The following is a 27,439-nucleotide window of genomic DNA, read 5'->3' as shown; positions in this document are numbered from 1 at the left end:
AAATCTTGGAGTGGGTGAGGGAGACTGAGTGTTGGGGGAGTGTTTTGTTTTTGAAGCCGCTTAGGTAGACACTGACACCAGCCAGATGAGCAGCTTCGGTTTCCTGAGGTGATGATGACACAATAGTACAAAGGTCAGGAACTGAAAGAGGATGTCAGGAAGAATAATGTTCTCTTATCTGTTATCTTCCCCTTTTCCTGGCGTATGAATAAGAGTTCACGTGCTTCTGTTACGGGCATGAAAGGCATATTTTTGTCCCCACTTGGAGCTCATTGGCTCTTGTCTTGAAGAGCTACCTGGGGTAAGATGCTTTTATGCACGTTGTAGCCTCAAAACCTCACTTAAGTTGTCTGTGTCTTTTTGTCGTCTTTTACAAAGTGGTTAAAATGAATAAAATTTCCTTTTTTTTTTTTTTTTTTGGTCAAACGTGGGATCCATCTGGGTCTTGTAGTTCCCTTTCATATATTGCGGTGACCACAATCCACACGCTAGTGAATGATCATGTTTTCACATGGCATTAACTTGTTAACGTGGTGCCCAGGTAACATTAAATGGAAATTAGCAACAAATATTCCCGATACATATTGATTTCTCCAGACTCCTCTTTAAAAGTGTAATGCTTAACATGAGAATGGGCTTAAGAAAAAACTTCAATTTGATTGAAAGAAGATGAAAGTTACAAAGGTGAAAGCTATAAATAGTAATTATTCCAATAATGAAGTGTTGTGCCATAACTGTATATGCATAAATTGTAAATGGCATGTCTCCACAATAGTCAGCGCTGGTGCCTGTTTTTAAGAAAGCACATAACTTTATCATCCAGTAGTAACAATTTCTACTGCACGGTCACTCTGTTTGGTCTGTTGGTGGAACAGCATGTCTTCAGGTTAGATGCTCCCCCAAATCTGTTAGCTTAACTTTTGATAAATCGTTTATATATCTTTTGTCAGTACTCTTGCCCTAATTGCTCTTCATTATGGGAATTTGGGAAAAATTGTCCTTACTTACACTTTGAGAGAAAATTCTGCTTCAACTCTTTCATCTTGCTTGGGACTTCCCGTTGCAGGTAGCCTGGAAGGCTGTTCTTATTTTTCTGGCAAGCGAAGCCTTTCTCACAATCCTGTATTTAAAAAGATCGTGTTACCTTGATGTCATTAAAGCTTTTGCAATTTTCCAGACATCTTGGCTACACAAAAATTGGATCAGACCTATTTATTCACTTCTGATTGATACCTAGGCAGGCAGAGAGCTGCTCTTCCCTGGGTAACAAAGAAACTGTTAAAGAACTGCAGGGAAGCTTTTCTAGTAATCTTTCTGCTAATTCTTATTTGTATCTTCTAACATGCTGTAAGAAATTCTTGGATGTTTTGGGTTTGCTGTGTGGAGATGAAAGGCATACTTTCGAAATCCTGCATGTGTTGACTTGACTCCTCAAGTTAGAGCAATCTTTTGCATTATTTTGCAATACACTTGCACAATACAGAGTTAACGTGTCTAGAACAGGCAATTCAGAAAACATGTTTGTTTGCTTTTCTTTGTGCAGGGTTGTGGTTTTCAGAAACAAACATGAAAACTAAAGACCTAGAGCCAAAATTCAAGCAATTCTCCTCCTGCTCCTACTTTCCCTGCTAAATGAACAACAAAAAACGAGGGATAGAGAAAGTGGAAAGACAAAGATAGTGGTGAAAGTGAGGCAAATATGACCTGATATCAACATCTAGCAGTTGCACCCAGTTTTACAGACCGTTAAAGGTGAACTTGTGGAGAATGTGCTTAGAAAAGGAAAGCGTGGAGGTGCATCTTCAGTACAATGTCCTGCCTGTAGCTTGATTTTAAGAGGAACCTTGTGGGGGACACAACAAAGATAACAACCTGGCAACCTTGAAACAGGGCTTCCCATGCCTTTATGACTGTATATGCTATACAGCCCTAATTGTATCCAGCAGCTCTTTATTCTCCATAGCCGACAGCGTGTAGTTCCAGCAGCTGGACATCCTCCCCTTGCCCTGTAATCTTGCCCTGTGAAGCTCTTGGCTTCGTAATGTCTCCCCTTGCTGTATTCCTCCTTGCAAAGGGGGTTAGCCAGTCTTGGAAAAGAGGCAGAGAAAACTCTCCCTCAGCATACTTGTTTGCTGTGCCTTGCATAAAATTATTCTGAACAGTTGTTTTTCTCTGCCTTTTTGCCCAGAGATTTGAAATTAAAATGAGTCTGTCCCCTCACCAAGAGAAACTGGGAGATTAATTCAAGTGACAGGCTGAGGCACTACCATAGTCCTTGGGCAACATTTAGTATGTTGTTCGTAACTTCATCAACTAAAGAGTCTTCTTTAGGGTTTTGGGGGGCAGGTTGTTTAGAGGGTTTTGGTTTTTTTAATAACCTGGAATACTTCATTTCTATGAAGAGGCTGATTGATAAAGCAAACTGAAACACCTTTATTTTGTGTATGTTTTTTATGACTACCATTATTTATAAATGTTGGAAAGCTAGCACAATTATTTTCTTCTGGAATTGTGCTCATTTTTGAATGGATAAATGAACAAATTTGAACTGCATGTGTGGGTATGTGGCAAAAGGTGGGTGTGGAAGGATGCGAGTACCTTGCCCATCTTCATAGCACTAATGTGCATTCAGTAGGGTCTTTTTTCAGTGATTTTGTTGTTCTTCTAAGAGTTTGTGCTAAATTAATTGTTTACCCTGTTTTGACTGGGAAAGCACGCCTTATGCAATGTTTCTGTGTTCCAGTTGTACATGTATCAGCTGTTCCGGAGTTTAGCCTATATCCATTCCTTTGGGATCTGCCACCGGGATATAAAACCACAGAACCTCTTGCTGGACCCTGATACAGCTGTTCTAAAACTCTGCGACTTCGGAAGGTAAGTGCATCTGTGGCCTGAAACCTGGCGAAAAGAGCTTCCTTCAAAGTGAACCTGGGTGCAACTTTGCGAAGAAATCCTCTGTGTTCCTCAGAAGGTCTTCATTTGTAGTTTTGAAAGAGAAATTATTGATACTCTGTTTTCCTCTTAAAATGAGTTCATATGAGAGGGGGGGGAAAAAGAGCTGGAAAAGGATATCAGGAGGGAGGGAATTAAAGTTCAAGCCTGTTATTTATGCAGGTATTAGAAAAATAAAATAAACACGCTGTCACATAGGGAAAATACTGCACCGTGGAAAAATACAACCAAATATTAGGGTGAGATGTGTTTAGGGAAGAGAGGACAGGCGCAGTGGCATAGCAACCCAAAAAGGCTGATGCCACACTTTATTAGTCCACATGTATATGCACCAATTCACTTAATATTTCACATACCGTAGAGGCTCGAGATCAGAAGCAACACATCTAATTGAAGCTCTCAAGATAGTGGACGTCCGTATCCTAGTTTCCAGTGGCGCATTTATTTCCAGTATCTGTTCAAGTGAATCACCTTTAGAGTCCAGCCCCCATCTGAGAACTGATACAGAAATTCTGGGAATCCACACTGAGACAGGAGACAGATTTCTCTCCAGGAAAGTTGAGTCTTTAGATAGCGCTATAGCTTTGCAGACTAAAATAGTTAGGGCATATGTGTGAGAGGTCACGGAAGCTGCTGTTGCTAAATTTGCTTGCCCGTAGCGAGTGGGAATGTCAGATGGTGGTTATTCAAGCAGTGCATCGTCATGCCTGGTGGCTCGGGAATCTCCTCCTCAGCTCTACCTCACCAGTGTTGGAGCAAAATGGGAATCACACTGAAACTCAAAAGTAACAATGCATAAGAAGGTGGTACTTTCTTTTTATTTGTTAATTGTATTTTTTATATAGAAAACAGAAAACTGAGACTTTTTAAAAAGGCTAAATGGGTGGTGGGAGTCCTTCTTCCGTGAAGGCTGAGAAGAGTGTCTGGAAGGTTGGACGTTGGATTTGGCTGGCTTGCCACTCTGCTGGGTTTGGTGCTGCTTAGTTGAATGCCGTATTTCTGAAAGGGCGGTTTTGTCTTCCAGCTCCTTTCCATCTAACACTTGGTGTTAATTAAGAAAGAAGTATACGTTCATAGTCTCATGTTCCAAGAGTAATGTGCTCTCGTGTCCCTTTATTTTCTTTGATTCTTCCAAAGGTAGTGGTTGGGGCAATACTGTAGGTTAGATCCTTTGTGGCTGCAGTATAAATGAAGGTTTCATATTAATTGTGGACCATTAACAAGTGACTACAATGGCAAAGGTTTTTTTCCTTTGTCTCCTCATACACCTTTTGCCTTAGACCATACTCCCTTAAACAGCAAAGAGCCAGAATATTCTGATGGAAATTAAAAAAAAAAAAAAAAAACAACCCAAAAAACCCCCCAAAACAAACCTCTCAATTCTGGTGAGTATCCAGAGCTTTTGAACCTTAAAAAGTAACTACATTTGACTGAACCGTATTCTGTCCTCTTTTTCATTGTAAACAAACCTTTGTACCTGGCAAAAGACAACTGCCAGCCAAAAATCTGACCCTATTTATGACCTAGATTGTAGTCTGAATTTCCTTTACTATGTCCAGTATAAGGTAGCTGCTTGATGGATTGGAGTGATTTCATGGTAAATTGAGTCTGTGGCTTGCATCAGCTTAAAATAACATGGTACTTTAGAAGTTAGGAATTGGGGGTGGGTGAAGAGTGCCAAAGCTTAATGTTGGTCTACACTGCAGTATTGTAAAACTACTCATTACTGAAAGATTATTATTTTGTTTCCTTTTCAGTGCAAAACAGCTGGTTCGTGGAGAACCTAATGTTTCATACATCTGCTCTCGGTACTACAGGGCACCAGAGTTGATCTTTGGAGCCACCGATTATACCTCCAGTATAGGTATGTATGTGTGTTTGTTGAAATCTGTACCAACTGCCTGAATCTTTATTCTGTAGTTAAGTATAAACGTTTCCAGATACTTGGATATAGTCCCCAGAGGCAGAATTTCATTGTAAATGGTCAGATACCACTTCTTAACAAAATACACACATTTTTATAGATGGCGGCTGTGATTTCTATACCTTTTGAGATTTCAGTGTCGATTACATTAGGAAAGGGGCTTTCTTAATGTGTGGGGAGAAATTTGATTTCGAACAAAAAAAATCCAGGTGATTTTGCCATTTAGTTTAAAAGTAGGTATGAGATCTCAAGCCAGAAAATCATTTTGATGACTTAAAATAACTGTAAAGAATGACTGTAGAAATACCAACTACTGCTTCTGTTATGCTGTGATTTAGACACAAATAATTCTGTAACTTGGCTTTTCGTAAAGAGATTTAGTGGGAGGGAAAATGTAGCGTAATGATTGGCTTTAAACTCTCTTGACAGTTTTAATATATTGTGTGCAACAGTCTTTCTGATTGGACTTATTCTGTTAACTTTTGCTGTCCTTTAGTCATTAATTTTGAACACAAAGACGTCTTTCTAATACCTGGCACGTAGCTGTGTCATGGAAATGTTAGGGAAGCGGGAGATTTTGGCAGAGGACAGGGAACAGCTGGGTTTTCTTACAGTGGAGTCCTAAAAATGAACAGCAAAATGAAAAAAATCATAAATATGAACAGCAATCTGTTGGTTGGTTGTGGGTAACTTCTTCATTTTTTTAGTCAAGATATTCTCTGGGCTCCGAGTGCTAGTGCTAGAGAGATGAGATTTGGCTCTCAGGTTCCCCAATATTTTGCTAAGCTTTCACCTTGCTTATGGACTTGAGTCACTTAGGCAAGGTTTAATATGTTCAAAAGGATTTGGAGATCATGATCAAGTCTTGGCAGAATATGTTTATAGCCAGTTAAAGTATGTTTAAAGTTAGTATGTTCTAACTAGTGTTAAATTCAATGGCTGGCTGGCTCGTTGCAACTCTGCAGTTCTTTGAAAAAAGAAGTGTTCCTGAAGAGTTACCTGCTCTCACTATTTTTTTTTTTTCCATTGGTTATTCTTCAGCGTGTATTGTAGCAACACTTGCATATCTCCCCAGTAGAAAAAAGAGGCAGAACCATAAGAACTCTGCGGAAAGTAATGGCCCAATAAAGATAAAAGGGCAGAACTTATTTAACGGTTGGCTGCTGCCAAAAGTGGCAGCCCCAGCCCTACTCTTTCTTGCCCTGGATACCATAGCTCTCCCGGTTGACTGTTTAATATGCCAATTCAACTTCAACTGACAATAGATGTTTGGTTAGGTTAACTTTCTGCTACTCTAGTGAGTTGAGTCAGCATTACTGTGTAGTCCCATAAGCAGCAGAGCCCAGGCAAAAGCACAGTGGTGGGAGCTCATGAGTGAGAGGAAGGCGGCTGATCCCAGTTGACATCTTTTTCCCAGCTGAGAGCTGATAGATAGGCTCAGCTGCATTATCAGACTGCACTGAGACAACTTGTTTCAGAGGATAACTGCATAAAACAAATATTTTAGGTGTCACCAGAAGAGACTGCTTTATAGATAAGCCTGTAAAATGTCTCTTGCTCCAACTGTATAATGACTGTAATCTTGCACTTTTTTGCAGACCCTTTTTAAAGTTGCTCTTTCCATTTTTGTTTTCTTATCTGCTGGTCTCTAAAATAGTTCTAATCATTCTAGAGTGAGGAGTCCATTTTCCACTTGCCAAAACCATCATGAATTTCAGTTGTTGTTCAGACTTTCTAGTGCCTCCCCCCCAAAAAACTCTTCCCCCAAGACCCTTCTCTGAAACTTGCACAGAATAGCTTGAAAATGAAGTTCAGCAAATATTCCTTCCTATCCTGTCCTCTCTCCACTTCCTTCTTAACAGAATCTTTGCATTTGGGAGCTGAGAAGTAATAAAATGCCTTTACAGACTTACGGCTGTTTCCCAGTGTTCTGCAATATGTTAGAAGTTCTAGGGGTTTAGTTTTGTGATGCGGCTGCTTCCAGTGGTGGTAAACACCAGGATTTTCCTTAGTTCTTGCTAGATAGGCAGCAAGAGCGCTTAGTGAGAACTCTTCCCTATTTCACATAGGATTGCTCATCCAAACACAACCACCATTATCTGTACACCAACCAACAAGCACAGGTAGGTTTCTTTAAAAGAGAGGGAGAGGAAGGAGTATTTAATTATCGGTACTTTATCCATAGCTCAACGTATAGGGAACTGTGAAATTCCTCAGTATTGTAATACTGCATTTTAAACTTTTTATGTGGACATGTGCGTGTGTTCTAGTTCTTCTTTTCTTCTGAATTGTTAGCACAACAGCCTTTTCCTGCTACATAGTTTTTTCTCTATATATCAACTTGTGGGGGGGGGGGGGGGTAACAAAAACTGAGCTTACGTGGAAAGTAGGGATCTTGACTCTTCTGTTTAAATATCCTATCTTAAAACTAGGTTAAAAATAAAATCAGTGAGGAATATGAAGCCAAAATGTGTTCTAAGTAGAACTTTTTTGTACGTCATCTGTGAGGCATCCAGCTGTTTTTCTAAGGTTTTTGTTGTTTGCTAACGTTACTGCAGGCCTTATGATTGTAAAATGCTGCAATATAGTAATTATTGGAAGTATTTCTGAGCAACAAGGGCTTTTTAAGCCTAGGTGGTGACATTGTGGTGGCCCAAGACTGACAGTACAGCTGGCCTGCATCATGACCATTTCAGTAGTTAGTCATCCTGTTTAGCACTGTAACCAGGAGTTGTGTTAGGCTGTCTGGCTTTGTCTAGGTTGTCTTTTAACACATGAATTTTTCCTTATAACATTATTTGCTCTTCAATGTAGCGGAAACTAAAGTTGGTTCCAGGATGTGTCTTTTCATCCTGAAAGTCACAACTGTAAACTGGCTTTTAACTTTTAGGATCTTGATTATTTCATCAAAGTGCATGACTTAAATTCTAACCCTAAAGGTCCCTTTAAAAATAACTCATAGCCGGGGGTAGTTTGTTGCGCTTTTGTAAAGTACTGCATTAGAGCTGTATTTAAATATATATGATAGTAAGAGTAGTATCAAAACACATTTACTGCAGTTAATGCCTCTGTGTGTGTCATCCAGCAGACTTGGGACTATTGTTAAAATAGTGACCTGGGAAATTACCTATTCCAAGTTTTTAAATAATCCCTGTTGCCAAATAGCTACAAATCCAGGCCCCTAATAGCTCTGTTGTCTGCCTGTGTACAACTTTATGGGTTTTTTCAGTGGTCGGGCACAAGCATTCATGTCACTTGTGTGCTTTCATAGCTTGTACAGTTTGGGCCTTCGTGCACCTTTGGTTATGAATTCTGCAAGTGTGTGCATGTCCCTAAGGCTTGCTGGGGATGGCATGTAGTTTTGTTCCCGCAGCGGGTTTGCAGGAGGGTGCTTTTGGTTGGGTTGGGGTTGTTCTTTTGGTTTTGGTTTTTTTGATTTTTCTGGTTTTTTTCAAACCAAGCCCTTTAGCTATCCCTTGACAGGTGTTTTGGCTGAGGCTTCTTCCTTGCAGGTCTGTGTGCGTTAACACCATCCCAGAGTCTGTTGCTGGCGTGCTGCTGGCTGCACTGGTCATATGGGTGCTGCTGCCTGCTGAAAAACCGTGGAATGGCTGCCCACATTCCCCTACAACATCCTAGGACAAACATAGGTGCTGAAGCAGGGGTTAGTGCAGGTGTTTCTGTTGCCACATGATCCTCTTGTATAAAAAGAAGCTGTGCAGTTAAGCTTTATCCCCATAAAATGCTCTTTTTTTTTTTTTTTTTTTTTTTTTTTTTTACTGGGTTAGGTGATGGGGCAATAAAGGGCTTGCCAGGACGTGGCGGTGCTTCTGGATAACAAGGATCTGCTGGTCTCGGCGCGTTTTCTCTGTCACTGTGCTGGCAGGAGTTGAGAGTGTCCCAGAAGGAACATTTATAGCCACTGGCAGGGAAAGATTGATCAGTGTGGCTGTATTACTGGCTTCTCTTGGGGTGTCCAAAAATAAGTATCATGAAGTTATTCATTCACTCCCCTAGTAAGAGCTGAGAGAGAGCGAGAGAGTATTTCACCACAGCAGTCTGGAGCAGAAGCTCCTCTGGAGGCGTGCGTAGTCGGGCTGTCTCAGAGTTTCTTGGGGAAGAACCATCACAAGGTGTGTCCCCCAAACCTGTTGCCAAACAGTGAAAAGTATTTGCCTTTGTGTCTTGGATGGCAACTTCCAATGCTGAAAATAAGCACATGCATGAATTTACTGAACTATTCTATCACCTGTCATTGTAGTTTCATCTCGACATTGCAGAAGAATAGAGATACGTGCGTTTAGCTTTTGTTCCAAATACTGGAACAAGCATGGCTTTCCTGATGTTTTCAGGTTTAGCCTTATTCTGTCTCTATAATCTGTGGTTCTGCTGTGGCTTGATGTGCAAAACTTGCACCAATGTAGCATGTGTGCCCGTAATCCAGAATTTTGGTCTCATTCTGACATCCCAAAAATTGTTCCAAACAAGCAGCAATGAAAAGCACTTTGGGCTCTGGCATTTGGCATGTAGAAGCTGCTGATTTTATGACTTCTTAGGGCTGCTTTTCTCATTCCTGGTTTCTTCCCTGCTAGTTTGTTTCCACAGTTTCTAGACCAGCAACTTCAAGTCACCTCCAAGATGGAGATAGTCCATCAAGGTCAAGGGATAGTGAGGCAAAGATGAACAGATGAGGGGCTGAAAAAAACGTAGAAAGGTAAATGTGCCCCATAGTGTCAGATAAAGGAAAGTTCTTAATTTGTACTAAATGGATGAGAGCAGGCTCAACTCTCCCCCACCCCCCCCCACCCCCTTCATGTCCTCCAAATAACAAGTTAGAGGATCTGGAGCATAATATGATGAACGGTGCTTGTGCCGTGAAGAAGAGGGCCAGCTTCTCAGCTTGGAAAGGCAGAGTTTGAGATCACAAAAACAAAATTTGCAGACAGGGTATTCTGTTGCAGACAACTGGGAATGGCCATTGCCCATGTGTAGAATTAAAGCTAAGGAGTGGATTTTGCAGATTGTCCTGCCAGATGCCTCTTCCTGAACTAAAGAGAAATTCTGCTTTTCTTACCTTCTCTAATGCTGGAATGGCATTCAAAAGCAAGGGAATCATACAGGTGATATTATTAGACGAGTTAATGTCCACCTAACAACTGTGAAGATCAGTAAAGTAATAGAAACTTAAATTAATTTAAGAACAGATTTGTCATATAAGAGGCTATATGAATTTTTGTGTGCTTAAATTAGTGCAGGTAGTTCCTGTGATAATGGTATTTGTCTGTATTCTTCAACCTACAAAAGATATGGCATTAGCTACTATTATAATGTGTGAAAGCTATCCGAAATAAGCTTATTCGAAGGTTGCTTTTGGCTGGCAGTTGCATTTACTGTCCATATTGTTTAGACTACATTTCACTGAAGGTATGAAGAAAGTAGCCTTGCCTACTTTCTTCTACTTAAAATTAATAGCTTTCAGTATTTTCTCCTAAAATTTCACATTGTCCCAACTAGTTCAGCATGAGGATGATTTGTTGACTTATTCTCTGTTAAGGCGCTCTCTTATCTTGTTTATTAACTAGTTTAAAGCATGTGAATGATAGTCGTATTTTTTCCTTAATTAAATTGCACATATTAAAAAGAAATAGTTCAGAAAATGCTTCTCTACCCATGGGAGCAGGTAGTTACACTGCAAGCTTGCTCTGAAAGATTATTAACCTATAATAGTTAGCTGTAACTCTGCTAAGGCAGAAAAGGATCTGGGAAGAAGCTATCAAAAACTGGTATTAACTACCTTATCACTTCTCTTAAGTAACATGTCGTTAAAGATAGAATTTAGTACATTGTTTACTTCAGGCTTGAGAAAAATGTTACCATCCAAATTTGGAAGAGAAATTTTTAAATGCCAGATTCAAAGGGAGGGGAAATAAAAGGCAAACTATGCCAGAGCCAAATTTTTGTCCAGTTAAAGTCGATGGCATAAATTCCATCAAGTTTCAGCAGACCTGAAATTTCCAAGTTTCTTCCTTGTTCTAGGTTGCTCACCAGAGTTGTATAAACACCTATGTAATTTGTGTTTTGTTGCTGTCCCTGCTTGGATCTGCTGAAGTTAGCCTCTGCTCTTTGGCTTCTGTTGAGGATGCTTCAAGGGTTTGTTCACTTCCTTGCCCAGGGAACATTGCCCAAGTCCTAATTTGGAAGTCAGTGAAATTACACTCCTGGAAAAAAGTTGGGGATTTTGGAATGCCTGTATCTTATTTCAGTGTGTGTTTAAAGTGTTAGCAAGGAAAATTAAATAGGCTTTTAACAAGGCATTAAATCACCCGATTTGGAAGATTTCAATGCATGAGGAACACCTACATAGATTTCCAATAGATTTGTTGGATGTTTGATGGATTAAACCCATCATGAATACAGCAGGTATTCCTCAGACTCCCCCAGCTATTTCCTCATGGCCTACATCCTTTCTTTTTCCCCTCTCTCCCCCTGCGATGCTCTCAGCTTTCTCATGTACCCTCTGCTGTTTCTGCTTGGCCTCCTTGCTTGAGCAAGGACCTGCACGTCCTTCGACTTGTTTGCTGCTGCAGTTTGGCACGGTGGGGACAAGCCCGGCGTGTTCCGCAGGAACTGAGCCCTCCTCTCCTCAGCAGCAACACTGATGCATGCTCTCCCCACTGTTTTTTACAAAACTTCTGTAATGGATTCGAGACTTCTGCCTTTCAGACTTGTCTGAAATCGGCTGGTGGAGTGCAAAGGCATTTAGGGAGACTGGGAAAGGATAAAACAGCACAAAGCTAACTTCACAGAGCAGCCAGTCCAGAAGGTTATTTAAAATAGTTTTTAAAAGCCACAGTCTAATTTGAAGAAAAAAAAAAAAAAAAAAAAAGTCATGCTAGCGTAGTTTCAAAATTCTAAAAGGAAGTGAGTTGTGAATGCTGCCTTTCTCTCATGTCAGCTTTGGGTTTTCGTATGTTCTGTCAAATACTTTTCCTTCCCATATATTGTTTCTTTTTCAGTGCAAAATAAGGATTGAAGTTGTAAATAATGATTATAGCTTTGGAGTACTGCTTGGTTTGTATACTCCGTGTGAAGGACTCAGCTTTTTCAAAACCCTTTAAGGTGCCTTTAAATAGACTTTTAAGTTACAGTACTCTGACTGCTTAGTATATTCAATCTGTTTCTTCACTACTTCTGAAGAAATCTATACTATCTGTTGAACTGTTGTGTAATTCCCTATAAACCCAGCATGCATGCGTTGACATAAAAAGTGATTCTTTGCGTCATCTTTTTGTTGTATGCGTTGCCCCAACAGCAGGAGCTATCAGAGAGACACATTGTTTAGCAGTTGGATGCAATTAAATGTTCTTTACGTGATGCCTCCTTCATTTGTTGCCAAAAGAGATCTTAGCACCTTGGTGGCCATATCAGCTTTTATGAAATACGACTAAAAGATCAAAAAGCATAACCTGGTATGTTTGGTTGTTGAAAATCAAGACTCAAACTTTGGATTATTTCTGGTTGCTGTTTGTATTGCAAGTAGTTACTTTTTAGGATAAACCCTGATGCAATGTTTGTACTAAGGCATTATGTAAAAATGCATGCATTTGACTTAGAGGTGAATGATTTTGAAAGCTGCAGTAATGAGCAGTGCTTTTTGTCTACCATATGTTCCAATTGAACCATATCTTTCTTGAGAAGAGGGTGAAGTATTTTTGCGTAGCCCCTCTGTCTTTCATTTAGAAATGGGGGAAGGAAGAGTCTAACTTGCAGATTATTTTGTTTTCAGTCTTGAATTCCTGAAAGTTTTTGTTGGTTTTTTTTTTTTTGATTATTTTTTGCATCTGTCTGTAGTGGTTGTGACACAGTGGTAATAGACTGTTTAGAGAACTGTCAGAGACATTTTCCTTACACAGACCTTTAGCCGTAACTGACAGTGTTTTGTGTATCCTGCTCCCTAATGGCATAGTTTAAATACACTAGGGGAATAAGGATCCCTGTCATAGTGTAGTTGGAACAGACCGCAGGAGGGAAATTCTCTGGGGTTTCAGTTGTGGTGATGGTACTGTTATTTCGGGGGCGAGGGGGGAAAGGTTAGCTTGTAAAAGTAGGTGAGAGTTCAAAGAAAGATGGGTGGGGGGGACTGGGTTTGTTCTTCTCCCTTTTGGGGCGTTACAAGATTGTAGGCTTTACAGATCTTCCCCTGCTGATTGTTTGAGGTTAGATTTTAGTGTAAGGTTTCAGATGTACATTGAACAAATGATGACTTTCTAGAAAACCTAATATTCAATTTTTTTTTTTTTTTTTTTTTAGTTGAGAAGCAGTTATCTATATCTAGGTGCGATACTTTTACGGTGTTGAGCAGCTTAAACTTCAGTATTCAGTGTGCAGTTACAACAGATTCTCACAAACATCTGCTATGCAGTGTTTACTGCATTTGCTTAATTATATTTTTCATTCAAATTAACTGTTTCAAAAATAAAATTATATATTCTGTAGTACACTTAGATACATTCTTAAGTTGCTGTTGTAGTATTTAATTGTCCTATGTATATGTAAGAAGATATACCTGTAATAGGTTATGAAAATTTTCTTCATGTAGAGGAGTACCTGCTAGTGACTACTTCTGGCTTTTGGTATATGTATGAAAATTAGTTGATGGCTGCTTCTATGGATGCTGTTGACCTGATCTATGACTTGCAGTTCTGTTATCCAGCCAAGTTTGCAAATGGAATTGGGATAAAGATTAGGTCTTGATGTGGCTGAGTTAGCGAGGCTATCTCCCAGATCCCTTAATCATCATGTACTGCAGGATACAAGTAATACTTGCAGTACTGGTTCATCTGCTAGTGTATATATCATTTCAATATATGGATGAAAAATTGAGTCTATTCAACCTTCAGAAACAGTAAAAACATCATCAGCTGTTGTAGTGGATGATACTTATGCATAGTTCATGATCAATGTAATTTAAAAATAACAGAGGGTTTTGGGAAATTCTTAATTTTCAGAATGTTCTCAGGTCTTTTCCCTATATGTATAAGTTTTTATGTCAATATATTATGGCGTTTAACATTATTTTCCAGTTCTCATTGTCTCATGGTTTGACTTCTAAGACTGCCCGCCATTGCTTTATGCCAGGTATCTGTGTTTTCTAGATTAACATTTAGGAGAGGAATGTTTTTTATATTTAGCTGCGTTATATCTGCTATTAAACATGGCAAAGAATAAAGTAAGTAGCTTAAAATTGCTGGGTTATATAAATGGCCTAATACATACCTTTTACTGATACCTTTCCCTGTACTCCACTTTCCCTTTTTTAGATGTGTGGTCAGCAGGCTGTGTATTGGCTGAACTGTTACTAGGACAACCAATCTTTCCAGGTGACAGTGGTGTGGATCAGTTGGTGGAAATAATCAAGGTATGGAATTTTAAATCTTGTTCTGACTGCATTATTCTTGGGAATCAGCATGAAAACATGCATTGTTATAAACTTGTCAACATATATATTCTGTCACCATTGTACAGGGTGTTGCATGTAAACCATGTTTGAAAACACTTCTCATGCTTTTTTGAGAGCTTCATGATCTTTATTTGCTCCCCTTGCAGTCATGCATAATGATATATCATCTTTTAATTATATGGGGTTTTTCTCTCTTAAACGATTGCACTTTCAGTGTGCATGGAAATAGCGCTTACATACTGAGCCAATATTTATTAATGTGTGATTTTTATTCTTTAAGAATCTGGCTCTTTTTCCTTTGTTGCATGCAATTAGTACTTGGCTTTGAAAACAGTGTTATTAAATTTCCTTGTGCCAGATTCTTCACATATGTAGCCTTCTTCTCTTCTTCCTTCCTTCCAGCTCTTTGAGGTGAAAGGTGAGAAAGGGCACTCCTTTTTGCAGATGGAGAATCAGAAAATGTAGGGCAAAGGTACCTTCTACCCGAAGAGTTGTCTTTTTCAAGTGAAAAAGACCTAGTGTTTCAAAATACATAACATTTATATATCATTTATGTCCAAACACATCTTGATTGATTTCATTTGGTAAGCTGTGAATATTCTGTGATTCTCAAATTAGAGGCATGGAAGAATAATTCATAGCTTGAAAGATTGGTGTCTGACTTTGCAGCACCCTAGTCTCCCCCGCCTCCTTCAACTTCTGCAAAGAAGGAAGCAAGATTTCTAGAGAAGAGCAGTATACATTTCCTCTGAATCTATACTATGCACTTAATAAGATGGGAGTATTACAGAGGATAAGTGTTGCGCACATGCCGTTGGGCTTTATTGATTTCAGCACCAAAAAGGGACTGTATTAAGAGAATTTCCTCCATGGTTTTGCTACTTAACTGCTACCTTGATGCATGTATATTTGTGTGTCATGCGTGTGAAAACACCCTCAAAACCAAAATGTGTGGGTGGAAGAGTAGAACTTTCTACTTCCATCTGTGTTATTCACTAGAAGAGCTGCTGGTGTCTTTGTCCCTGTCCTAACAGAGTGTATGACGCCGACCAACGCCAAGTGGTCATTCTGCTGTGAGGAGAGCGTGGGCTGGTGAGGCTTGGTGTTTCTGTGGCCTGCTCTCCAGTCTCAATGGGGTGTGCTCTGACCTTCTAGGCTCTTGCCATGTCTCCTCCAGCCTTTGACTGTGTAAACCTAGCTTCTGTTACAGTGGGTTTGTGTCTGTCCTGCTGGAAATCCTCCAGTCAGTAACTTTCCTCTGGAGGCTCCGTGTCTTGCACCTACTTCTCCTATGACTTTCTTGATTTCTTATTATTGCCTTTATGCTCAGTGTATTTCAAGCTCAGCATATCCAAGTTAGGTCAGTTTACATAGGAAACACTAGTGGAAAACTAGAGTTCTTGTCAGAAGTAGGGCTGATGACGGCACAAGTGGCAATTTTTTCCTTCTGACAAGTGTCTTGGAGTGGTGCGCTGCTTTCTGCTACACTGCTTTTGTGAGACATGAAGTGGTCGCTGTGAATGCTTCAGCTGGCCAGAGTTCCTCAGGAGTTTGTTCAATAACCAGTGGTGTTTGACTTTGGATGTTTTCAAAAAGTCCTGTTTTGTTTCTTGATTAGTATCTGCAATCCTGAGAAACTGCATCTAATGAGTTTTTTGTAAATACAACTGTTTATATCAGGGTGACAGTCCTGTAAGCCTTTCCGTGACTTGATCAGAAATCTGAGAGTAGAGGCCTTATCAGCAAAACCATAGTGCTCTGCCTTACCATTGCTTTGATTTTCACAATGTGGAAGTAAAATAATCAGGAAATAGATGTCCTCTCATTATCGACATGCTTGCCAAGCAGAGACTGTGGTTTGGTTCAAAGTTTGCTAGAAGCCGTTATCATCAGTTGGATGTTTTCAGTTCTGCAGCACTGGAAGTAAACATCTGTGAACTAATAATTTTATAGCACGTATGTGCTCCAATTGTGATGATTCTGCTTTGTTTACACTTCAGTTGTAGTGAAGCAGAGGAGTACTTTGATAAAATGGCTGGTAGCCTACGTACCATCTGTGGTTTCTTTAAATGACGCTGCCGTGAGTGGTGTGGTAACTTTTATTGACCAATTCATAGCTGAATATGTAGTACTGGCAAACTAATGTTATTTCTCATGACGGCTGAAGGAGTATGCAGTGTAAAGGCTTGAACTTCAGTAAATTATAACTTGAGATGATGATTTCACCTCCACAGAAACAAACTTCAGAATCATTTCTTTAGAGATAGAAAGGGGGATACTGAATGATCATCCACACCTGTGTTGTGTTGGGTTTTTCTCATCTTCTGTTAGATATGTAGCCCCCTACACGTAGAAAGTAAGTGAAACAAATGTAGGGATAACTCCATTTTATAGTAAGTGTGGTCTCTTCAATTAAAAAGTTACAGTACTGAGACAGCATGTTTTAGGAAAGTCTGAGAGAACAAATGCTGTGAATCTTACAGCAGTAGTCACAAAAAAGGATGTTTGCTGAATTGTTAAGGAAGTATGATGGAAAATGTGAGCCCGAATGGGTGGGTGCCATGAATATTTTTCTGCCCATATATTTGTTACTGAGGCAGCATGTATTCTCAAGGCAACACTGGAAGAGAAAGTGAGTGCAAACTGCAGAAGTGGACTGTTTTTCAATGCCCTTGTCCAGCACATCTTGTGAAGTTTTGCATAAACTATTCAGAAAAGCCCTTGCAGAAGGCTAAATTGAGAATACAGAGAGAGTTATAATTGAGCATATTGCATTCAAAATCAACCGCTGTGAGAAATTGTCTAGGAAAGTGCATGAACTGGGCAATGAGGTTCTTCCCTGGTAATGCTAGACGCACCGACAAGTTATTTCTCATAGTGGGAGTAGAGGGAGAACGGCATGTTTACCTCAAATGTCAAGTAATTTTTCCTCACCTTTTCAGAATGAGGAAAAAGTAGAAAGTGAGGTCCTCAATTTTCCATTTTGCCAGCTGTTGGTAGGGTTCTGTCCCATCTACTATGTATCCCTTAAATGACCAACAATCAAATTGAGCAATTTGTTGTTCAAATCTGCAAAGAAGTCATAAAACATTCTGCTCTTCTCCACTCCCAGCATGATGCTTAAGTTCGACTTAGATTTGAAAGGTTACCATAAAAACGGCAACCTGTGTTTATTGACCGAGCTCGGGTTCTTCTGCCTCAGTATGGTTGAAGACATATGCAATTCTGCAGCATAAAAGTTACCAGAAATGTTAAGCCTTGGGCACAACGTGTAAAACGTTAGGTTGTATAAGATTTCATTTAGAATAGGATTCATTTTAAAAAATATTTTTACAGATGGTGTCCACCTCTTCCATTTACTGCCACAGAATACTACTGTTTAAAGCTTTCATTGTAACACAGACTTATCTTAATGCTAACTGGCTGTAGGAAAAGCAGAGCTGTGGGATCTGCCGGTTGTACAACAGCAATGAACTTTGTAGAAGGTTGCAGGTTGGGACCTGTAAGCTGCTGTTTGACTATCTTGGAGTTGTGCTTTTCAGATGGCTTCCTTGGAACTGTATGTCTGAAACTTAAGGGCAGAGAAAATGTATTTTAAACTTCTAAAAAGGCCTATAGTAAAAAAAGTATTTATCCACACATTCGGAAATGCGTCTGACTTTCATCCTTTAAATTTACTTGATTCCACTGCAAGAGAGGTCAGCTTAGAAACTTTTCTGCTGGTTCCTATCAATTCAGGATGACTGAGTCACAGTCGCTCTTGTAGCATTTTTTGAGCCAAGATAAATTTTTCAGTTGTCTCTTCTGTTGCTTACTCAGCTTTGATTATTCAGAGTTCATTTCACAACACAGCAATTGGATGCTACACCTGGGTATGAAGTTTCTGCATTAGGCTGGAGAATGACTTCAAAGTGCCATCATGTTAAACTAGTCCTTCCTTCTGATGCAGTTCTTGATGACATCCCTTCAGTAGCTGTGTTTGTAAAGACAGAATTTCTGTGATACGACAGTCAGCACGGCTTGTCCTTCCTGCAGGCTGCATTCCCAACATCCTCGGTCTCTTGCTGCATCAGAAGCATTTTTGGCTTTTGTCAGATTTTGATTCACTTTCAGCAGTCTTCACGTAGTTTCATTTCTAGCAATCTTGCAAGATCATCTCCATCCAGTTGCACCTGGAGTTTCTCCAGGCCTATTGTGTGTTTGCAGACTGCTCTGAAAAACTGTGCCCCCTCTAGAACCACAGCATCACGTTCATGTGAATCGAAAGACAGTCGCCTTCTTTTTAGCTTCCTTTTCTCTTGTTCCTACTTCTTTAAAGATGGTCTTTCCAGATGTTCTCAATCTGGCTAGGAGAGAGAGATCTTTGACCACTTAACCCTGACAAAATGATATTTGATATGGAGAAAATACTGCCTTGGAGCTCCATCTGAAGAAATAATTTAACCCAAGTACATTCTTCTTGAATACTTTCACTATTACAGGAGAGAAGTCATGTGCTATGCTTTTTCCAAAGTTTGATCTTGAATGGTGACTCTTCCTCCTTATTTTTAGCTCTTGCTAGCTATTCCAAATGTTAGGTTATCCCATTGCTGGGAATATCTCAAGTGGGTAACCCGATATATTCATTAAAATTCATGCCCCTACTGGCTTTCGAGTGACATCTCCTTCAGAAATGTGCTCAGTTTCTGAAGCAGGCGTAGTGGCAGTGTGGGTTTCATCAGTGGCCGTGTAAAGAAATTTTGTACAAGTAAACGCTATGCCTCAGAGCAGTCATACAGTCCTGTCCCCGATGGAAGGGTGAAATCCCTCCTTCCACAGCCCAGGAGCGTTGGCGGTTGCCACTTCCCTATTTAAAATCCACTGTGCAAGTAGGATACCGCTGAATATGGCTTCAAAGAAGGAGTTCTTGGACCACAAGAGGGATTTTTTTGAGATGCAGTCAGGGGCAGATCCCTTCATAAATGTCCGACCTTGTGTGCACAGCTTGCAGTGCAGCAGCGGTGTCTGCAGGACTGCTGTCCCCCCTGTGAAAGCTTGAGAGCTTGGGGGCATTCCTGCCCCCCCCAGCTCTGCAGCACCCCAAAACCATCAAGGGAAAACTGGCTGGGATATCTCCCCCAAACTAAAACATCTTCAACCACAGTTCCCGCAGACTGTGGTTATTCTTTATTCCCCTTGCAAAAAAGGAATCTCAGAAGCATAATGGTTTTGTTTCAAAGATAATATTACCTTCTGAAAGGTTCTGTTTAGTACCTTCCCCCTACTCCCCGCAAAAATGGAAAAAAAAAAAAATCATCTCTGTCAGAAGAATGAAGCAGTAATAATTGTCTGAGCAGCCCTGGGACACAGGGAGGACAGCATCTGCCAATCTGCCTTGCGTTGTCTTTACCAGAAATATTTTTTCCATATGCTGCAATCTAGAGTATGAGATGTGTCGACTAACTTGTGAAAACTGCAGGAAAGTGGGGGGGGGGGGGGGATGTTTGTTTGGGGTATTCTGGTTCCTACTGGATGATGTGATTATTCCTTGTACCAAAACTGGCATTTCATGGTAATTTAGGAACAGTAATAAAATCTTCTTCCCATATTCTCTGGGTTAGGGGGGGGGCAAGGGGAAAAAATGTATTAAAAGACAAGCTCAATAGTATCAGGAATCCTATCCATGTGTAACTTTTTGGTCTCTGACAGTTTTACTGAGCCGAATGCTAAGTATAGCCTGCAATTATAATATATGTCTCATGCTCAAATGTCAAGGTACTATTTTGGGCTCTGTTTTTGAAATACAATAAATTCAGTCGCAATAGTTAATGGGGAGAGAGGAGCCGTCTCTTCCGGAAGAATAAGCAGTAGGAGAGTGTGTTTCATTTTATTGGACGTGGTCCCGTACTGAGGACCTGCCTGCAGCTGACACAGGCTTTCACGTGGGTCCTCTCTCCTTGCCCTTAAGGGAAGTCTCCTGGCATTTTTTTTTTTCCCCTGATGTCCCCCCACATCACAACTTGGCTGTTCCTGTGCCTCATGTAATTTGTCACTTCCAGTGCTTGCAGGCAGTGTAAAAAAGTTGATGAACACTTATGTCAGCAGTGACAGTGGGTTTCTTCCTATTCCTGATGTATACCTGCTCTCGTGTTTGTGAATAGAAGAAATCTCTATATTTAGTTGGCTTTCATTTTGTTTGACAAGTGAGTGTTTTTGAGAGAAAGCGTATATAAAATGGGTAAGTTTATTGTATTTTCTACCATAGACCTCTTGAAGTATTATTTCAAAGCTGACCCGTGTTTCCTGCTTGAGATGCCTGCACTTCTTGAATTTCTTAAATAACTATTTGGCACACCTCTCACAACTTTCTGAAGAGGTGCAGACATGTTTGCAGAAGTATTAATTAAGCCATCTGGTAAGCCATACACACCAGACTTTCTGGAGCACGTTTCCTTGTAAACTTGCACCGTTTTCCCAGGCAAGAGTGCTGTACTGCTGTAACCATCGCTTTCTAGAGGTTTCTGATTTAAATAACCACCTTCTCCCCTCTCTAGTTCAGTCATTACCAGCTGGAGCTTCTGAACTCTCGGTGTCCCTATGCTTTTAACTGATTTTTACATTTTGGCAAAAGTTTAGCAGTAACGATGGTTGTCGGAAAGGGCCTTTATTCCACTGGTTTTTGTTGAGACCGTTGCAGTTTCTTCTTCCTCTGGTGTTGCAACAGTGTGGGTTTGGTCATAAATAACTTGGCACAGTTTCGCACAGTGAAGCCAGGTGTGGACAGCAGCTGTCTTCAGTACTGGGGTGTAACTAAGGTGTCTTTTGGAGCTGAATATCATCTGTCTTTCTCCTATGAAAATTTGGTTGCAAGAACATAAAATGAAGGTCTTTATGCTATTTGTAATCAAATTCAGGGCTTATTCCAGGTTCATCAATCTCCCCTTCTTGTTTGGTAAGGATGACATTATTGGGAGCCTGTAGCTTTTCTTTAGTTCCTTGAGATACAAACCATTACTCTACCTTCACGAACCCTGTTCCTGGAATAAATATTACTTGAGGAGCTTCATCTATTACAGGTTAATGTCCAGAAAAACTTTCCAGAAAATACTTGTGAAACCTGTTGTGTTCAATTTTTGTCCTAAGAGAATCAGAGCAGTGTCTGTCTTCTCAGCAAGCGTATTCTTTAGTTAATCTTAGTAGTTAATGCTTCTTTATTTTTATTTAAGAGATGATGACGATAATCGGGAATGAAGAACAAGACTAGTTGACCTGTGGTCTTCACTTGCAGGAAGATCCCTTGTAGTCTCACATAGATCCTTTTCGTTCTCTCAAAAGTTTAGTCTTCAGTCCAGACAGAGTTGATTCCATCAGACAACTACATTTTTATTATTCTAGTCTTTTTTTTTTTAATATATATATTTTTCTCCGGTTTGGTTGTGTGTCTTTTTTTTTTTTTTTTCTTTTAGAGTGCCCCCCAAGTCCCCCAAAGTCTTTCGTTGACAATATCACCTTTTATAAGACTGTCCCCAAGAAGTAGAATAGAGTGTGCTAATCTGCATGGACCTGAATAATTCAGTACTGGACCTTGTATTTCTTAAAAGCTCTCTGACCTTTGCAAGATCAGGGGAGATCTCGCAGCCTACAGAAATATCTGAAGGGAAGGCGCAAAGAAGAGGGAAGCCAAGCTCTTTTCTTTGGCATCCTGTGACAGGACAAGAGGCCATGGGCACAAATTAAAACACGTGAAATTCAACCTGAACGCAAGTAACAGGTTTTAACTGTGGGGGTGGTCAAACAGTGGAACATGTTGCCCAGAGAGGTTGTGGAGTCTCCATCCTTGGAGATACTCGGAAGCCGTCTGGACATGGTCTTGGGCAACGGGCTCTCGCCAGCGCTGCTTGTGCAGGGGGGTTGGACCAGATGACCTCCAGAAGTCCCTTCCAACCTCAACCATTCTGTGAAACCTCTCTCCAAGGAACATCTGCTCCATAGTATTTTCAGGGTTGGTATAGCAAGAGCAGCTGTTTCATGGAGTAATTCTGCCAAAAATGTGCAAAGTAATTTATGCTTCTCCTTTGCATTTCAAACAGAAAGAGCAGTCACATACATGCCTTTTTTAAAAGAGGAAGTTTGCCCAATTTTTGCAATAGCTTAAATGATTGCTGTTACTCACCAAGGTTACTTGAATGTATTCTGAATATACTGAAAACTCAGTGTAAATTAGTGAGATACAATTTCAAAATCATGTAGCAAACGGTGTTGGTGCGTTGGGGGGTGGGGAGAGGTCCACTACAGGACGTCTTCCAGATATGTCAAGGACTGGTACAATTTTATAGCTTATTACTTTATTCATCCTACACTTTTCTTCTGGATTGTGATTTGAATTTGACACAGTCTTTAAAACTTGCGTTCTTCTTCCTATCTATTTTCCTTTCCTCTTCATTTTGGGGGGGGGGGGTTGTTTTTTGCTTTAACCTGCCTTCAGTAAAAATTGAGAGCACAATCTGGCTTTACAATCCAGAGAGACCAAAGTAAGTACACTGAGTGGCTAATATAAGTCACTTTTCCTTTTGTACAGTTATTTTGTGTGTTAAAGGCTGCTATGTAACTGAAAGGTCAGGCGATCCCTTCTTTCAGCTAGCATGATCCCTCTTCAGTACCTTCTTTTGTAAGCGTTTGTGAGACCTTAAGCACTGTTGCTTAGATGCCTGTGCTTGAGCTTAGGAGTTGCTCCCTCCCATCATCTGGAGTTACAGCTGTGTTTTTAGTGAAATGTATGAATAGACATTGTCTGTGGGTCCTTCCGTGAAATTGCCCTTGCCTATCTAATCTGAATTCTCTCTGATGCTATAGGCAGTCTTTAAATAAAGATACTTGCACTGTGTAGGCTCCTATTCTGAGCAGCCTTGGCAACTGAGCCCGTCTGCTGAATTTTGGCTATATAAAAAAAAGAAAAAAAATCTGCTCTTTATCTCTTCTTAGGAAGGCTATTAAAGGAATTTTTTGAGGAGGAGGAGGGTAAAGAAGATAAACATGCTTTTAAAAAAAGTCCTGTTTATACTAGGGAGGCCTGAAAACTTAGCCTTTAGAAATGGTGGGAGAGCAATACAAGTTATCTGTAATTTTTCAGGAAGTTAATTTAACTAATAAAAAAAAAACTTCCAAGGGTTTGCAAGTGGCTTTTATCCTGAATTGGGATGAAAATAATATTTGCAGGTGTGAAATCCCCTCATCTTTTAGAACTGGAAAGCTTTGAGAGTGGTGGTCATCAAAGCTTTGAGAGCAGTGCCATCCTGGCAGGGCTGGCGGCTGGGTGGCCGGTGCTCTGGGGGGAGCCAGACAGAAAACCAGCAGGGAAAGGGCACGTTTTCCTGACAGCTTCTTTCCTTTGAAAGTTGAGCAAAATGTACCGAATCCTGCAAACACCCTCTTTCCTACCACCTGAGCAAAACCAGCGTTTTCAGACATGCACGGAAAAAAATCTTCTGTCAGCTCTGAAGGTAACTCTTAGCTTTTAGAGTAGGTGGGATTTAAATCCTGGTTAGCTATGGTAGGAGTTATGCGATCATTCATTTTGTACAACTTGTTGGTTAAATCTTTTATCCAAGAAGCAACTGTCTGAACAAGTTGCAGGGTTTATTTCCTCTGCTGCTGCTGTTTATTTAAAAGATTGCTTTGTGGGTAGCTATTTTAGTTTGTATCGTACAGCTCATATTTAAATAATAAAGACATACCAAGTTCCTTTCGTAATACCTGATGATAGTTTCTCTGTTGCACAAATTAATTGGACAGCAGTTAACTTGCTCTTGTACCCCTCTACCTGACTCCTTAGAGTGCATTTGTGTAATTTCCACTCTTGTAAGAGAATGAAAATGTTCATGGATACCGGAATATGTAACCAAATATTTCTTTATCGAGCAGTGACGTAGAGTGCTAACGTCACGTCGTAGATCATTTGTTTCCTGACGGTGACAGTGCAGTCTCGTGAGATGAGGTGATAACATTATGCTGATCTGTACGGCAGGAGATTTGTCAAGGGGTGAGAGTAGTGTGGCTATAGGGTTCCTATAGGAAGATGAACCTGAGCTCAGCGTAGAGGAGTGACTCCTGCCTTCTGCCTCTCCACTTCTCTCTGCAAAACAAAAAGATACCCAGCAGCTGGGTGCAAGCAGAAAACAATGGCATTCCTTGAATGTGCTTTGCAGTTTTTATATAGAGGTAGAAGGCAATGGCTATCTTAACGCTTAGTGCTAACTGAACAGAAAGCGCTGATGCTGTATTGTTGGGCTTATTCCCTGAGGGGATTTCCAAAATCCTTTCAAAATCTATCCACCCCTACAAAGAGATGTGCGATTGTGTATTATTTCTCATACAACTACTAATTTGCACGTATAAATAACATTGTGCAGATTCTGGGAATGAGAAATAGAAAATTTGTAAAAGTAAACCAGGGGTGGTATGCATTTTATGTAGATGCTTCCAGGTTAGGTTTAAACTAAGTTTATCTTCCATGTGGACATATTGGGGTGGGGAACCACCACCAAAACCCACACAGTTCAGGGCAGGGGGAAGAACGCGTCTGGCTCCCCTCAGCAGTAACTGGCTGATCTTTTAACCTCATCAGAGGGCTGCTGCTGATGACTTGTAAAATGCAGTCTGTGTTACTAGTCTGATCCTTAATCAGCCATATGCAGTGAGCCGCAAGCCCTGAATGTGTTCGGCAGTACTTGTTTTATAACAGTCTAATTAGAGTGAACTCTCTTCCCCATTGAAATATCACTGAGTTTGAGAAAGATGCTTGAATTTTGTGAAAAACTGTAGAATTAAATTTTTGACACTGAGCTTGGAGCATGAACTGAATTGCCAGCAAGAGACTACTGAAGTTGGAGCAAGGACCACAAAGATGATTAAGGGACTGGAGCATCTGTCATATGAGGAGAGGTTGCAAGAGCTGGGACTGTTCAGCCTGAAGCAGAGAAGGCTCAGGGGGGTCTCATTAATGTGTATAAATATCTGGTGGGAGGGAATGAAGAAGAAACAGCCAGGCTCTTCTCAGTGGTGCCTGCTGGCTGGACAAGAGGCAGCAGCACAAAGTAAAACACATGAAACCTCATTTGAATGCAGGAAAACACTTTTTTTTACTGTGAGGGCAGTCAAAGACTGGAGCAGGTTGCCCAGAGAGGTTGTGAAGTCTCCTCCTGTGGAGATGCTAAAAACTCAGCTAGACATGCTCTTGGGCAGCCTGCTCCAGCTGACCCTGCTTGAGCAGGGGAGTTGGATCAGAAGCTCTGAGGAAAGGGAGGTCCTTTCCAACTTGAACGGTTTTGCAAAAGTTTTGTTGTATTGTTTTCAACACTGTATTAACTTACTAGTTACACAGATTGACTTCAGTTGTCTCAGTATGTGATAGGTTATACTGCGCTTTTCATTACCATATGAATATGAAGCATATCTAAACAATTTGCCTTTCTTTCTCTCTCTCCTTTCTAGGTTCTGGGAACGCCTACAAGGGAGCAAATTAGAGAAATGAATCCAAACTATACTGAATTCAAATTCCCTCAGATTAAGGCACATCCATGGACTAAGGTGAGTCTATATGAACTGAATAATAGACATGTGGGCTGAAAGTAAAAATTCAAGGAGTTCAGTTTGTTCAGTGGCTTGGTGGTTTTCAGTCTAAACTGGGTGCCTTTAACTAAGCTGGGGACCCGGTAACTTTTGATATAGGAGAAGGTATTGAAGCAGTGCACTGTAATACCTATTGGTCTGGGTTTTTTTGAGGTTGCCTACAGGTGGTTTGTTGTGGTTTTTTTTTTAACAATGGTGTGTGTGTTTATAGCAGATTGCATTATATCTAAATCCTGTCATGCTATAAATTGATATGCGCAAAAGTCACCTACAAATGAGAAAGTGTTCCAGTGATAAGTGTGACACTTTTGTAACGCTGTTACATAATGTGATGAGGGCTGACAGTCACTTTCTTAACGGCTTCTCTCATAGATATTATTATATTTTTACTCCTATAGGTGTCATGTTGAGGGGGCTTGTTTTTTCTTGGAGTTACTTCTTAAGACTTCTTGTTATCTAGCTTTCACAAGCAAATGCTATTGCAGTACATGCAGACAGTATTATAACCTCCATGATCAAAAAGGAAACTGTTAGTATTGAAACAAATACATTGCCACACAATTAAGCTGTCTTCCACATATTAAGGAATGATGAATATTTGACTTGGGACAGGGTAACAATTAATCATTTAATTAGCCTCTTGGGTGTGGAATAAGTTAAATATTGAGTCTTAAGCAATTGAAGCCTGGGTAGTTAACATTTTCTTTTTGCTGCTTGAGAAATGTCTGATATAGTCGCAGTATATTCTCATCATATCTTAATGGCTCAGATTTCCTTCTGCTAAGAAAGTTGTGTGTATGTATGGAAGGGTTGCATTCCTAGCTGAGCACGTGTCCAGGTCGGACTCTCAGACCAAATGCTCTGCAGTGATAGAAACTCTGGATAAACAAATTGGAGCTAATTGATAACAGGCCACGTACCTGATAGGTACATGCCAGCCAGGTACTGCGAGTCGCTATTTTTGTGATAGATTCTCCAATGAGTTATGCACCACTTTAATTCTCCTGTTCCCCACTAATATCTGGTTTGCCTTTCCATATCAGAGTTTCTTTGTTTGTTGCTTAAGTGATTTATGATAGTATGAGAGGTTAGTAAATCCAGCAAGGCTTTTTCATACCTTATGTTAACAAGGGAAAAATTAGAGCAAATGAAATCCCTGGGAGTGGTTTCTTCAGTTTTGAACTGCATCGTGTTAAAAGTTGTAAGAATAAGTCCAAAAGCCTTATAGCACTGCATATTAAGGTGCATCTGAATTCCTGCAGTGAAGGTGTTTCAACTGGGGGGGGGGGGTGTTAAATTAATATGCAATGGAGTAGGAGTGCAGAGATGTACTGTAGGACATGGAGTTAAGCATCTAAGCTAGCTATGCAACTCATCTTCTGCCTGAATAGTCTTAAGAATCATCTGTATGCACCTGATGGTCTGTTAGACCACAACAAAGATCTTTCAGCAAATAGAAGCTTCAGGAAAAAACTGAGACTTCCTTCTATTTATAT

The 27,439-nt window shown here is 40.3% G+C and overlaps 1 protein-coding gene across 2 annotated transcripts in view; it reads left to right on the top strand.

Annotated features, from left to right (window-relative positions):
- GSK3B (glycogen synthase kinase 3 beta) overlaps positions 1-27,439 on the top strand; it is a 149,529-nt gene that overhangs the window by 97,632 nt on the left and 24,458 nt on the right. For both annotated transcript variants that reach the window (XM_052794811.1, XM_052794812.1), the window contains exons 5-8: positions 2,744-2,874; positions 4,710-4,816; positions 14,197-14,294; positions 25,806-25,901. In XM_052794811.1, the coding sequence (XP_052650771.1) occupies positions 2,744-2,874; positions 4,710-4,816; positions 14,197-14,294; positions 25,806-25,901 (432 nt within the window). The remainder of the gene's footprint in view (positions 1-2,743; positions 2,875-4,709; positions 4,817-14,196; positions 14,295-25,805; positions 25,902-27,439) is intronic.

Source organism: Harpia harpyja, chromosome 8 (genome assembly GCF_026419915.1).
Source record: "Harpia harpyja isolate bHarHar1 chromosome 8, bHarHar1 primary haplotype, whole genome shotgun sequence".
NCBI classification, from domain to species: Eukaryota; Metazoa; Chordata; class Aves; order Accipitriformes; family Accipitridae; genus Harpia; species Harpia harpyja.
Note: the sequence above shows the minus strand (reverse complement) of the source record. Positions and strands in the feature narration are given on the sequence as shown.